The 13,844-nt window shown below is 46.0% G+C and overlaps 2 protein-coding genes across 13 annotated transcripts in view; one reads left to right on the forward strand and one right to left on the reverse strand.

The window, feature by feature from the left end:
* Positions 1-425: 425 nt before the first annotated feature.
* ERG28 (ergosterol biosynthesis 28 homolog) lies at positions 426-2,805 on the reverse strand. 4 transcript variants are annotated; one of them, XM_080595574.1, is made up of 5 exons: positions 2,625-2,802; positions 2,409-2,499; positions 1,102-1,220; positions 858-956; positions 426-721 (listed from the first exon to the last, which is right to left on the reverse strand). In XM_080595574.1, exons 1-4 carry the CDS (start codon positions 2,755-2,757, stop codon positions 877-879), a joined length of 423 nt encoding a protein of 140 aa, XP_080451700.1. In that variant the 5' UTR covers positions 2,758-2,802; the 3' UTR covers positions 426-721; positions 858-876. The 4 variants fall into 4 exon arrangements, with proteins under 4 accessions (XP_080451700.1, XP_080451702.1, XP_080451699.1 ...); XM_080595576.1 differs by lacking the exon at positions 1,102-1,220 and having other exon boundaries at positions 2,625-2,805; XM_080595573.1 differs by having other exon boundaries at positions 426-956.
* A 148-nt stretch (positions 2,806-2,953) lies between these two features.
* TTLL5 (tubulin tyrosine ligase like 5) overlaps positions 2,954-13,844 on the forward strand; it is a 128,596-nt gene continuing 117,705 nt past the window's right edge. For 5 of the 9 annotated variants that reach the window (XM_080595556.1, XM_080595558.1, XM_080595560.1 and 2 more), the window contains exons 1-8: positions 2,956-3,261; positions 5,205-5,314; positions 7,003-7,085; positions 7,932-8,038; positions 8,614-8,744; positions 9,271-9,353; positions 11,381-11,450; positions 11,771-11,855. In XM_080595556.1, the coding sequence (XP_080451682.1) occupies positions 3,158-3,261; positions 5,205-5,314; positions 7,003-7,085; positions 7,932-8,038; positions 8,614-8,744; positions 9,271-9,353; positions 11,381-11,450; positions 11,771-11,855 (773 nt within the window). In that variant the 5' untranslated portion in view covers positions 2,956-3,157. Of the gene's footprint in view, positions 3,262-5,204; positions 5,315-7,002; positions 7,086-7,931; positions 8,039-8,613; positions 8,745-9,270; positions 9,354-11,380; positions 11,451-11,770; positions 11,856-13,844 lie in introns of all 9 variants that reach the window. The other 4 variants (XM_080595562.1, XM_080595561.1, XR_013952252.1 and 1 more) reach the window with 2 other exon arrangements.

Here is a 13,844-nt window from a genome sequence, read left to right on the forward strand (position 1 = left end):
AGTTTTTCTCTTTTTTTCCCTTTCTTCTTCACATGCACAGGCTTCCCAGCTAGCAGCTCCTGCTGGTTCCATCCTGCCTTCTGTGCACTGCCCATCTGTTGTGGGCATTATTTCATCTAGGTCTAAGCAACCTGTTCGTGTTTTCTGTCCGTTGTAGCTGTAGCTCACTGCAAAGTCCTTGCTCACAGATGCATGGGGTTTGCTGTCACTTGTATGCTGCAGAAGCAAGAGCTACAACCTGTGGTTGTGTGTAAGAGGGAGAGAGATCAGTCAGACCTGGAGCTTTGTTGGAAGGAGTCAAGGAAAGGCTCCCATCTTGCTGTAAAGAGAGGATTTTTCCTGCAACATGCAGTAGAAACTGCCTGTTCCAAGGTCGTACATCCGCTACTCCCTCCTGCATAGCTGAAAAGACAGACGCAACGCCCTGCAGTTTTCTGTCATTTATTAGAAACAGCCCCTGCAGAACATGCACATGCAAGTTACACAGCAGTGCCAGGGGCAGCACATTATCCCTCTTTCCTGTCTAAAGTGTTCAGTGGATCCCAGGTGGCTCTACACCTCCTCCCCACAGGTGCACGGGGAGAGCAGTCCTTAGTGCATGGGGCATGCCAGAGACATTCCCTGCCACCCCTCAGGGAGGCGCTCACCAAACGCCCCCAGCAAGCTTTGACATGAGCTCCCCCGGGGCCTGGTCGTTGACATTGGTCAGTCGAAGTGTTGCCTGGACAAGAAAAAAACACTCAGCAATGAATGATTGACAGAGTCCAACATCGATCTGCCGGTGGGACTGGTGTCCTGGGGACGTTCAACATTGCTCCCGTGGAAGTCTGGCAGTGAAGACAGGAGACAATGCTGACCTGTACAAGACACTCGGTCTCAGTTTTTCTTCTTGTTTTGTGACAGTGCTTCTACCTCCAGGTACTGCAGCCCGATCAACATCCCCAGGATAGAGAAACCTGTGATGGAGATATGGTCTAAGTCATGTAGAAAGAGCTGGACGGATGAGATAAGTCACCTGCACCGCCCCATGGACAGTTCTGGGGGAGCTGATAGGTCCACGGAGTCGGGGGGCAGGAGAGAAGGACACAGAGCTCTACTCACTCGCCACCATGAGGGGTGCCATAATTCCCATTGTCAAGGCTGCGGTGTGGTAAATGAAGACCTCCGAGAGGAAGTGAGCAAGGGCCATAAAGAAGGTGAAGAGCGTGATGTAATAGAGGCTGTTGGAAAGCAGAAGGAAACAGGTTATCACACACCCCATAGCACGAGCATGGCTGAGAGAAAAAGCAGTAAACCTGCATGCTGCCCAGTCCGTCCTCGCTGTGGGAGCACAGAGGGCACTTGGTCCCCAGCCTAGTGAGGTACAAAAGCTCCACAGGCAACAGCTGGGAGGAGAACAGGGCAGCATCTTTGCTGGTGCGTTGAAAGCCACTGTCACTGTCTGGCCTGAAGGTAAGCAAAAGGGGGAGAGCAAAGGTAGGGAACTGGTGAAGTGAGAAGCAAGTGTGCATGCAAAAAGAGGTGAGAACTGGATGTGCTGAGGAACAGGGCAAGAGGACATGGCTGACTACAGGCTGCATCGCCCAGGAAGACATCTTCCCACCTGCGCTCTGCTACCCTCTAGGGGCCACAGCTGTAGAAAGGGAGCAGGTCCATGAGCTGCAAGATACAAAATCCTTCTGAGAAACAAGGGGCTTTATTGCAATTGCCATTGCCACGACCCCCTGAGCCACAGATTAATACAGGTAGTCGGAGTCCCTGCGCCTCCCCACCACAGACAAGCCTGGGCAGACACTGGGGCTGCAGGAGGCAGTGACAGAGCAGCGAGTTCCACCAGCCTCCAGCACAGGCTCTGCCTAGCACAGACCCGAGTCACTGCAGGAAAATCCTGCTCAGAAAGACTTCTGCCACCACAGGGGACAGACAGTCTGCCTCCTGCCACACCTGCCACAGCTACACACTGTGCCTCAAGCCTTGTCATCAGCCCCAGGTAAAAGCATATGACAGAAGGCGGAGTGGGAGGACCACAGCAAGGGCTCCCTCAGCCTGCCACAGCCGTTATCTGAGCTGTCATAGGAAAAGAAGTACCAGGTATCAGTGGGATCAGCGTCAGCAGTTAGCTTAACATCCACAGAGCAGCAATGACACCTGCAGATGCTTCCCAAGCTGGAGCTCAGAAATGCGTGACACAAAATCCCCTCGGACCTCCCGGTAACACAACACAAAGGAGCACGCTCTCCCCGCGCAGGCAGGAGGCAGAACCAGCTAATGCAGAAGCGCTGTGCTGCTCCCAAAGCCCTTTCAGAGGGACGCTCCCAGCCCCTCAGAAGCAGCTTTTGCCACACACCCCCCCCCCGTGCCGCTCCCCAGGCCCCGTAGCAGGCAGGCGCCCTGCCTCCCTCACGTACGTCTGGTTGCGGATGTCCAGGGCGCAGAGGCAGCGGACCACGGAGGACAGCAGGGTCCAGATGCCAAACGTCCGGGCCTGGAGCCCGTTCACTGCGTAAGAAAGTGGGGGGAGAGAACCGAGGTCGGCGGGGAGCGCTTCCCAGGGGAGCCCCTCCGGGGCCGGCAGCGGGGGGCGCCGCGGCCCTGCCAGGCCCCGCGATGCGCGCAGCCCTTACCGAGGCCGGGGCTGGCGGTGTAGAGCTTCTCGGAGACGAAGCTGTAGTCGCGGAAGCACTGCAGGGTGTTCCCGGCGGCGATGACGGACACCATGAGCAGCCAGCTGCGCAGCACACACAAGAATCGGCTCATCCTGCCGCCAAGCCGGTCGGCGGCACACTGAGCGCCCGCCCCCGGCGGGGCCCGGCCTTACCGCGCTCCCGCGCTCCCATTGGCCGCCGGCCGCGCGCCACGCGGCGCGAGAGCGGAAGCCGCCAATCAGCTCCTTCTCTCGCCGCGCTCGGTCCCGCCCCCTTCCCTCAGCCAGAGGAGGCCGGCCGCCGCGCCTGCGCAGTGCGGGCGGCGGGCTGCGGCTGCGCGGTGAGGCGGGGCGGGGCCGGGCGCGGCGGTTGTTGTAGTAACGGGGAAGCGCCGCGCGAGCGGGGCCGGCTGAGGCGGCCGGGCTGGGGCCCCCCGCGGCCGTTTGGCGGCCACTGACGGCCACTACCGGCCCCCGCGCGTGCCGGGAGCTCCGCGAGAGCCGCCTGAGGCCATGCCGGGCGCCGCGGCGCGGGACGCGGAGCAGAGCGGCTCGTCCGCTGCCGAGGAGGAGGAGGAGGAAGAGGAAGGCGAGGAGGGGGTCGCGGACGGGCTGAGGTGAGCGGGGCCGCGGGGTTCGGCGGGGCCGGGGGGGGGCCGCTCCGCGCGGGCTCCAGAACTGCTTCTGTCTGGGGTCTTGTTCTGCGGTGTTTGCAGGCTGGGAGCTTTCTTGGGGGCACGTGAGAAAATGAGGGAAATTCGCGGCTTTTTTTTTTTTTTGTCGCTGTTGCTGTTTAGCTTTAGTTTTTAACTTCCTGCAGGGAAGGAGGGCCTGCTCTACAGTGACCTGCTGTGCACTGTTTTATATCCTTTCTTAAAACTGGCTTATGACAGCTCTCATATTTCTCCTCAGCTTCTGAACTCCCTTCTAGTTACTAGCCTGTTCCATCCTTGCTTGGTAGCTTCTTTTATTTTTGCTCCCTTCCTCTTCCCCAGACTGGAATCCCTGTTTTATATTTCAGCTGCACCTACTTTAACGCATCCTCTTTGTTTTCTTATCACTGTGTGTTTCTTCTGAGTGTCCAGCTGCAAGCAGCAGGGATTTAGGGCTCTAGGGAAACATCACTTCACACGAAGTAGCTGCTTCAGGCTTGCCAGACCCTTATGGACCACCAGGTGAAGAGCTGCCTGTGACTGCAATGTCTTTCTAACAGCCTGCCTGTGTTAAGTGGCCAAGTGTCACGCTAGGAATGAAGGACCGTCACCTGGAGGATTGTCTGAGCCCTGGTAGCCTTACTGCAAATCCTCGGGGCAGGCTTAACGTAACCTCCCCTTCTGTTGCCTCAGCTCATTTCCCACTTATATAAGGCTCTGGCCTGTCGTGTAAGTTCTGGAATCCTCTTGGGTCCCTTCCATCTGAACAGCTCATTACACCCCACCAGTTGGTTTCTGAAAGCAGCAGAAGCAGATGGCAGTGCTGTGGAATTGACTTGTCAGGGGTAACTTGGTTAAGAGGACCAAGGTTACACTAAAAAGGACTTTCCTTGTGCGAAGTATAGGAAGTGTTTTGTCTTTTGTAGTGTCTCCAAACTTTTCGCAGGCAATGATCTTGCATGTTAAATGCTTCTCTCTGTCAAATGCTTCTTTCTGCTTCTTGCTTTATGCCACTCTTCCATTTTTTTTGTGTAGAAAGATACAGATATGTCTCTCCAACCCCTTGGTTTCTGTTTTCTGTTAACTTTTTCATAGTTTTGTTGCCTTGAGCAAGGAGTAATAAGTAGTCTGAGTCTTATTTGCTTCAGCAGGTTGACAGGTTTGCTTTCTGTCATGTTAGGATTTTGTATCATAAATTTTATTTGTGTGTGCATGTCCTTAATTCCTCTACCTGAGCAGCTGGTAGTTCCCAATGTAGGGCTGTTGTTTTATGCAGGACAGATCTTGGAACCTGGAGCAGCTTTGAGTGGCTTCCTGGGGGCATCGCTGTTGAATTCTGGGCTCACGTTCCACTGTGCCTGGCAGAAATTAGAAAGGAAGAACACACAAATTCGTTGTGTTGAGCCAAATCTTCTCTAGTCTGTCAGATTTTGTAGGAGTGGCCTTTTGCTCACTTTAGAGCCCAGGATTACAACCAGGCAGTATACACAGATTTTCATCTCTTGTCTTAAATTAGAGACTGAAACCAGTGTTGTAAGGTCTGGTTGTGTGGCTATCAGTAGTTACAGCCTACTCTGAGCTATGGATCTTGTTCTCGGATGCGCTATAAATCCAGAGAAATGTAGCTGAAAATTCAAGGGTTTTCTCCCAAATTATACTCAATAAAATCAATACAAATTAAGCGAAGCTCCTACTTAAAATGATAAGGCTGACCCACAAAGAGGATCATTTGGAAGGTTCCCTTTTTAGCTGAGAACCAGGGTACCTCGTGTGTGTCCGTGTGTCCTGCCCATGGGCTAGGTGAGCAAGCATGGGCAAGCACAGGGAACTGCTGCGTCCTCCCAGTCAGTAACTGCTGTGTGCGTGAGGCTCAGCAGCTGCTAATGCTAACTGTCTTGCTATTTTAGGGATCACCCGTGCATCAGGTGGACTGGTGGCGGCTGCAGGCGGATCCCTATCTTCGTCTTTCATGCTGATGCCATTCTGACCAACGACAGCTATCTCCGCCTAATAGGAGGTGGGTGCAGCAAGGCGACAGCTTCTGGCCTGAAGGTGTGAAGCAGAAGTCTCACAGTGAGATGTTCCCTTCTCTTTGTGGGGAAGAGGAATTGATAGGAAGGAAACTACAGTCTTGTCTCTGAGCTCTGAGACATTCAGAAACACTTGGTCAATCGGTGAATGTTTATCACGTTTAGTTCGTGACAAGTGCCTATCTTTGGCCCTCTCATGGGTCCTGGAATGCTTTGATTTGGAACAAATCAGATTTGGAGGCTGTGCTAGAACTTATGACCAGAAGATAAATGCACTAATTTGTAGCTGAGAACTTAAAATCAATCCTTCCAGTTTGAGTCTTGGGAGGGTTTCATCACGAAACAGAGGCGCCAGCCCTACGGTGGTATTAATAGTAGTAAGCTTTAAAAACAAGTCTCTGTTTCTGCAGCCTCACAACTGTGAGTAAGGCTGTAAGCAAAATGATTGCTTTTATAAGAGCACTGCAGTCAGACTAAACCTGTCTAGTGTCAAACAAGGGAGAGCTTCTAAATAAGGCAAAGTTACAAAGAGTCACTCCAGATTGCGAGAGTTAGTGCTTGTGGGTGTGTATGGCTGGGAACTCTTTCTGGATGTGCTGAGCTGGGGAAAAACTAAAATCCACTCAGCTTTTTCTTGTGTAGATGCTGACACCTCTTTCTTCTCTTGCTTCTCCCTTTCTTAGATAATTGGTGCACTCATTTCTAATGTCCTAGCCAAGCAGAAATGCTCCTGGCTCCTTTGGGTAAGGGGTGGAGAAGGTGATTTGTGTGTAAAAACTCCTGATCCTTTTGATGTGAGTTACAAACGTACTTGAATGGTGGCAGAAGCTGATGCTGACTGTAACTTGTGTCCTAATTGGAGTGTGGTGTTTCTTATGCTTTTTCTCAGGCAGTAGAGGATTTTTTGTTATTTAACAAGTCTACTACTGTACAGTGCAACTTCTTAAATATCCTTTAGACCTTTGTCTAGTCCCAGATGATGATGCTTCTTAGTCTTTTCTTTAGACTTATTTTTACTGGTATAACATATTTTCTGAGACCTAATCATGACTTTTTACTCAGGAAATATTTTTTTTTTTCATTTAATACTTGTCCTATTTACTTTATTTTTCAACTGTTTTTGCAGATATTTATTGGAAGATCAGTACAGTTGAATGAGACATGAACAAAAATTCATAGACCTTGAAAGACCAAAATAAAACACTAAAAGTGGTCACATACGTTAACTGTGTCAATGAGGGGTATATGGCATGATTGCTTTTAGCTAGGAATACTCATCTTGAATTGAGAAGAAGGAGCTGAAATCATTATTTGGAGTGTTATAAAGCAGGCTATGAAGAGCTGTTTAAAAAAATAATATATAAATACATATATCAGGACATCCTAACAAATGAACAGGTTTTTATTTTGATAGGACAGCGTTCAGCGATGTAGAAATGTTATACCTGATGACAGATGTAATTTGCTTCAATGCCATCATTGGATTTAATGCCTCAAGATGTAGGCAAATGGTGACAGAAAGTACCTGTCTGTTATGTGCTGCTACTGTGGATTAAGTGCAGCTCTTCTGTGCCGAGTCCTATGGTGCTCTTCTCTGTGGTTTGGTAGCATGGGTAACTTGGGTTTATTCTTCTGTGTGCAGACTCTAGCGTTGTGTCTCTTGCTTTCTTAACAGAGCACTACCACTTGTCCTATAAGATTGTACGGACGGACAGCCGCCTGGTCCGAAGCATACTGACTGCCCATGGATTCCACGAGGTGAGTGCAACAAGCTCGGGATTACCAGCAAGTTGGCAAGTCTGATTTTGTGCTGAGCTGCAAGGTGTGTCTCCATGTGTACATGTCTTATGTGTGTGGTGTTTTTTTGTTGTTTACTCTGCAGGATTAGAGCCAGGAAGTTCCCTTGGACCCACTTTGTGTTTTTTCTCTTTTCCTTCTTTTTTCCCCTGCTCTTCTCCGTATTTTGTCAGCTGGGGAAAAATGTTGTGATTTTTCACTCTGAAAGGATTATCCTTTACCTAATTTTGCAGACTTAAGCCTAAAAGGGATATTTAAGTTAAGGTTATTGTGCATTTCTCTTCTTGCTTCTAGAGCGTTGCTTCACGCCCTTGGGAAGATCTGAAGGATTTAATCTTTCAGCCTTTGCAAGCTCACGGAAGCATTGTTGTGGTGTCATATGTTTCTTTTTCTTCTGTCACCTTCCTTGCTCTAAAGAATGTCCTACGTGCAGCTAGTGACAGTTTGAGAGAAGTGTTTGGGTGGTGAATTTTCTTCTGAATAGGGCAAAGTTGGGGAATTGGTCTCCCAAGTTTCCTGGGAAAATCTGAAATGCTTTATAAATTGGGTTTACAAGGTCTATTAAAAGAGCAAAGCCGTAAGCTTGTATAGAAAACTGATATATTTATTTCCAAGCACCACTGTACAGTAGCTGAAGATAGGAGTCTGTGTAGAATTGCCCTAGTACTAGAGATGAATAAAGGAAATTGTCTTAAACCGGAATTGCTGTGGCCCCACAGACAGAAGGGCACAGTCTGTAGGACAAGTGGTGGTGTTTCTCACTATTTCCGTAGCTTTACGTGTTTTTTTTTCCATGTTGTTTTTTAGGTGCACCCTAGTAGCAGTGATTATAATCTCATGTGGACGGGATCACACTTGAAGCCCTACTTGCTGCGTTCCCTTACAGATATTCAGAAAGTCAATCATTTCCCTAGGTAAGGCTTTGACATCATATTTTGCTGAACATCTTTGTCGTGGTTTGCAGAAATGTGAGTATAGATAGCTTGCTTTTTTTTTTTTTTTTTTGTGACAATGATACTGTGAAGTCCCAGCATGCTGGATGTGTGCCACATACTGTCTTCATTCTAAACAGTCTTTAGGGGGTTAGGGGAGATAGTATGTGAGCTGAAGTGCTTGTCCATAGCCCAAAAACTGATTGCACCCCCCCTTTATTTGATGGTATAAGTAAGGTGTTTGGGGCTTGGGGTTCTTCATTACAGTTGTAGTCATGTATCACCTGTTAAAGTTTGCAAACACCGTTATAACAGTTTGTGCTTCAGTCCCTCTTGGGAATAGCAAGAGGCACTACAGATGAGGGTGATTATCAATACAGCCATAGAGCAGAGACAGTAAAACTGAAGAGTAGTTGCAGGTTAGGGCTGAGATATCTGACAGGGCTACAGATCCTTTAGTAACTAGGACAAGAGGTTGTTGCAGTGCGGTGGTGTTTTGTTGTTTTCTTTGTTTTTTATGCTGGGAAAATGGATAGTCTCTTGTTTTGGGACTTCAGGTCGTATGAACTGACACGGAAGGACAGGCTGTACAAGAACGTCAGTCGTATGCAGCTGGCCCATGGATTCAAGGCATTCCATATCTTACCTCAGACCTTCATCCTCCCAGCAGAGTACCAGGACTTCTGCAGTAAGTGAATGGCTGCTGATGCCCAGACTTAAAGCAGAATAACTTGGTAGGGGGAAGGGAATCACTCTTAATATTCCAGTTTGTTGATCACGTCAGTGTTGTTGAAGCTGGAAAGACAGTAGAAAAGGTGCACATCATTTGTTTATATCATTTTCACTGTGCTGCCTGTTCCATGCCTATATAAGTCCTCAAGAAGCTGATTGTGGACTTTGTGCGCAAAGAAAGCTCAGTTTTGGAGCCCAGTGTTGACGACGATCAGCTTCATAATATCCCTAACTAATATCTGGGCATACTGAAGAGAGAAATGTCAAAAGGAGGTGTAGAGCAGAGAAAAGAATATATCAAAGCAGCAGGAGGAACTGTAATAATTGCAGTGCGTCCTGAGGGGTAAAACTGGACATCAGAAAGTAGGCCTTGATCTCTTACTGGGGTTCTCTAGGGCTTTACTGTAGGCAATGTTCTTGCTCCTCTGTAAATAAGCGAAACTAAAGATGCTTCAGACTTGTGGTGTTGTTTTTTTAACCAGATACCTATTCTAAGGACAGGGGCCCATGGATAGTGAAGCCCGTGGCCTCTTCCAGGGGTCGAGGAGTCTACCTGATAAATAACGTAAGTGTTCATCAAAAAGGCTGCTTTTCAGTAACAAGGTCTACAAAGCTATGCAGGTTTCCAGGCAAGGTGCATGCAAACATCTAAGCAGGCAACGGCCGTGCTCTGGATTTCAACAGTACATTGGTGAGCAGTTTAACGGTCCTGAGCAGCTGGCAAAGTCTGCCCTGGCTTATACTGCGTAACCAAAACTAAGCTCTTTCTTTATATGCTGTGTGTATCTTGCAATCTATATGGTACTTTCAAGTCTTGGCTTACTAGGTACAAGTTCATACTCCCTGAAACCGTTTGGGAATCTGTGCTACTTCATGCTCTCCTTGTGGCTGACAGTAGGCTGGCCTTGGGAAGATTCCCAGAACTCTCCTTGGTTGTTTGCCCTGGGCAGCCTAAATAGTCCTCACGCAGTGTCCTTTTCTCCCTGTCACCCCTGTAAAAGACTAGATAAAATGAAACTATATGACACAGTAAGATGTGTATCAGTCTTAGAATTTTGTAATCTAAATGCTAGTGTGCCTTTATTGAGTAATAGGAATGATTCTTTGAATTCAATATGCTGGTTACAGTGTTTTGTTGCCATTCTGGGGTTTTTGCAGGGAGTTAGCTTGTCATAGGTAACAAATATATCTGGGCAGGAGCCAAAACACATGAGGATATTCCAATAAGTATTCTCAGCAGCAAAACTGACTGGTGAGTCACTTTGTTTTCACTCACTCAAACCCCTTTAGCCTCCCCTGCGCTGAAGGGGTCATGCTGTCTCATCTGTTCTCTACCTGGATTCTTTCCCATAAAATAAGGGAGCAATTCGCCAAGTGTATGAAGTAAGTATTTCCAGAGCTGCACTCAGCTTTTGCTCCGCTTGAAAGAGAGGAACGAGTTTAGGCTTACATGGCAGTTGGCCATGAACTGGGGAAAAGACCATTCCGGGACCAATCTCCCTTTGTGTACATATGTTCCAGAAACATTTTAGCTAGTTTGGCCCAAAGACTTCAGTGTCCTAAAGTGTGATTCCGTTAAGGGAGTGTCTCCCAAAATTTCATCACAAATGTGTTTTTTTTTTTTTTTTTTAAAGGCAAAAAAAAACCTCTTCGGTTTATCTGGTCCATTGTAAAAGAAGCTGTCATTTTGGTGATATGCTGAGGGAAGTTGAGCTTGTTCTCTCATGTTGTATATACATACTCTATATGCCTAGATTTCCTGCTTGTGACACTGATAAGGCTGAATACACATAAAATTGAATAAATTCAGGATGATGGGGTTCTTCTGGCTCTTTTGCAAGCTGGAGGCTGGAAAATGTTTTGCAAGAAACTGTTTGCATGAGTAGTTAAAACTGGTTACAAGAAGGAGGACTTGGATACATCGAAGAAGTAGAAGTTTTTTCAGCAGGTCCCATGACTTTGCAATGTGTATTTGTCGTAGATAGAGCTTTCTGTTCTGTGCAACAAGAGTAGTTTTCTCGTACCTTAGCCCCCGCTGTGAACTGATCCTCAGTAGAAGATATTTATTCATGTAGGCAAAAGGGTTGGGTACCAGCTCTGGGTCTAGCCATAGATCCATTAATTCATGAGTATTAATTTTCTTCACTTGTGACTTCCTCACCAATTGTAGTTACATACTCTTTCCAGTGGCTTCCAGAAAATCCCTCCTCCATGTGTCTGGTTAAACACTCAGGAAACAAACAATGACAGTCACTTTCAGATTTTTCTCTCTTGCCTATTTTATATTATTTAGCCATGTGTCTGTTAAACCTGTATTTCACTCTAAGGAACGCTTGACTGGAAAATTCAGTGGGTGTCTTTTGGAAATGCAATCATTCCCAAGCTTCTGGTCAGGATCTAATTACCTTAAGTGTATTGTGACTGACTGGTGATATTTTTTTTTGGTCATGTTCCCCCCACCCCTGACATAGTTACTGGTGCAGAGTGGTGTTAGTAGGTGAAAGCTGGAAAAATAGTAGGCTTGATCTAGTCATCTTGTTACTCCTTGAGCCTCCTGGTTTTCTCACTCCTGGATTCTCTGTTCTTCTGTAGCCAAACCAGATTGTGCTAGAAGACAACATCCTGGTTTCTCGTTACATCAGCAACCCCCTGCTAATAGATGGTGAGTGTGCTTAGAAATTGCTTCCTGCTTGCACATTCTTTCTTGTTTCTAGGACGTGAAGAGCTCAACAACTTTTGTAGGAATTTAGCTGAATAATCAAGTGGTCTATCTTGCAGTAGTTCTCAAAAAAAAAAAAAAGTAAATAGAAAATTCCTTGCAATCAGGAAGCTTTTTAAACTGGGAAAGTTTCAAGCACAGTATGGCAGCAGCAGGTAATGGTTTATTCTTCCCACTGTTCGGAGGGTCTGTTGAATTTCCTCAGTTGGATATGGTATGTTAAAGATATTTGCAGTCACTGACTCTTGACAACTGTATTTCAGATTTCAAATTTGATGTGCGCCTGTATGTTCTGGTTACATCCTATGATCCACTTGTCATCTATCTCTACGAGGAAGGGCTGGCCAGGTAGGGGAGTTTTTTTTTTCTTCCTTAGTGTATATGCACTCAGTGGTCAAGAGATGTCTTGGATTGCCTTTGTACTTCTGAGATGGTAGCAAATGGGAAGGAAATGTCAGTTCTGGAGCTCCACAGAGTTTTTGTAGATGATATTTCATTATGCATTGTCCTGTCAGTTTACTTTATAAGGTCTTTAGTGAGGGACTTTATTACAAAGGGAAATAATAAAAAAAAAATTCAACTTTTAAGAGTTGAATGGCCACATACCGTTAATGGGATGTTTGTTGTAAAGGTCAGGTTCTTAAAACCATTGTGAACTATTGGTGCCTTGATACCTCTTCTCATTCCTTTCAGCCTAGGAGCGTGCTGGGTGAAGGGAATCTAAACTTTCTCAGTTTCCATTTAATCATAAAGGCAAAAACAGAGACCTGTTGTTGGTATCTTCTGTCTTAATACCTTCAACTTGTCTTTTAAATTTTAGGTCAGCGTTTGTATTTTCTGCATTATCAAGTAAAGAAGCTCAATTGGTTCACTGTTCTTATCCTGCAAGATGTCAATTTTCTTTTGCATTTAAGTTATGAAAGATACTTAAGATTCCCAGGAGGAACATTCATCTGCCAAAAATACCCATTTCTCTTTCATCACAGAAGTTTAGCTAAATAGCTGAGCAACTAATAAATTTAAAACAATCACCCCTCCAAAATTCCAAGTGAAGAGAATTAAATCCTTGCTAGTTCCAGCTCAGACCATAAACTTAACTGTTTAAGATGAGAGCATCATAGGGCTGTCTTGTGCAACAGTCCTGAGCACTGTTAAATCTGTTCTAAGTCCACCTCATAGAGCCAGAAAGAATAATTCAATAACTAGGGTTTGGGCCTGCATGGCTCTGACCGAGGCATGTACTGAATCCAGCATATTTTTATCTGAAGCAGATACTGAATCCAGAAAGATGTGTTAATGATGATCCCACAAGTAATACACTACTCCTTTTAACTGATGAACAGATTCCCTTCAGGTTTGTTGCGATGTGCGTTTGCCTGCAACGATGCTGTGAATAGGTTGCTTCCCTAAATGAGGACTGGAACAGGTGGCTCGTTTTGGTCGGTGAAAAATGTGACAACTGTCATCAGTTTGGAAAAGGAGTCTTAAACATATCTGGCACGCAAGTTTTCTCTTTCGGGAATTGTTAATTGCTAATATTGGATGTTACTGGGAAGTGAAGAGGGGTGAACAAAATCATGTCGAAGATGATCCAGTGTTGAATATGTGCATTGCCTGTTTTCAGAAAGTCTTAGCAATCTATAGTAGACCACCAAAATAGGAGTTGCATCATAACCAATGTCTTAAAGTTAGTTCTGCTGATCTTGTTGTAAAAAATAGGTATGCTTCTGGATAAATAAATAAAAAACAAACAAACAAAAAAAAATCTGACACAAATTTTCTGCTCTGTTAAGGAAGCCAGTGTTCCAGTTCCACGATATGTAGCATTTTTGTCTCTTGAAGACAAATTTGTTACTCCACTGTTGGTGTGTGTGTGTTTGTGTGTTGGGGGTGTAGGTGTTTGATTTTTTAACTACTCTGTTCCTATCAGAGGTCTAGGAAAGGAAATAAGGAAGGAAGCCAGTGTCTTCCTCTGATTGAAATATACTGGTCAGACAGCATATATTAAGATTGAATCATCAAACTATTTAGATAGCAAGGGAAGTATGGAGGTTTATAGTCAGCTTCCTTCTCAAGCCAAGGCTGTCTTCAAAGTTCAAATAGGTACTCTGCGGCTTTATACCATAAAGGTTAGAATATCTTTCAGGAATGGAATTTTCTTAGTCTTTTTTGGCAACCTGTTCCAGTATTTGATCTTTCTCACTGTAAATCTGTCTTTTTTTTAATTTTATCTAATCAGAACTTCCCTCCTTGCAGTTGGACTGTTGCATCTTGTCCTTTTGCTATGCTCATTTGGGAAGAACTTGACTCTGTCTTTATAGCCATGCATTAAGTAGT

This window comes from Anser brachyrhynchus (genome assembly GCF_964034855.1).
Source record: "Anser brachyrhynchus genome assembly, chromosome: 5".
In the NCBI taxonomy this organism is placed as follows: Eukaryota; Metazoa; Chordata; class Aves; order Anseriformes; family Anatidae; genus Anser; species Anser brachyrhynchus.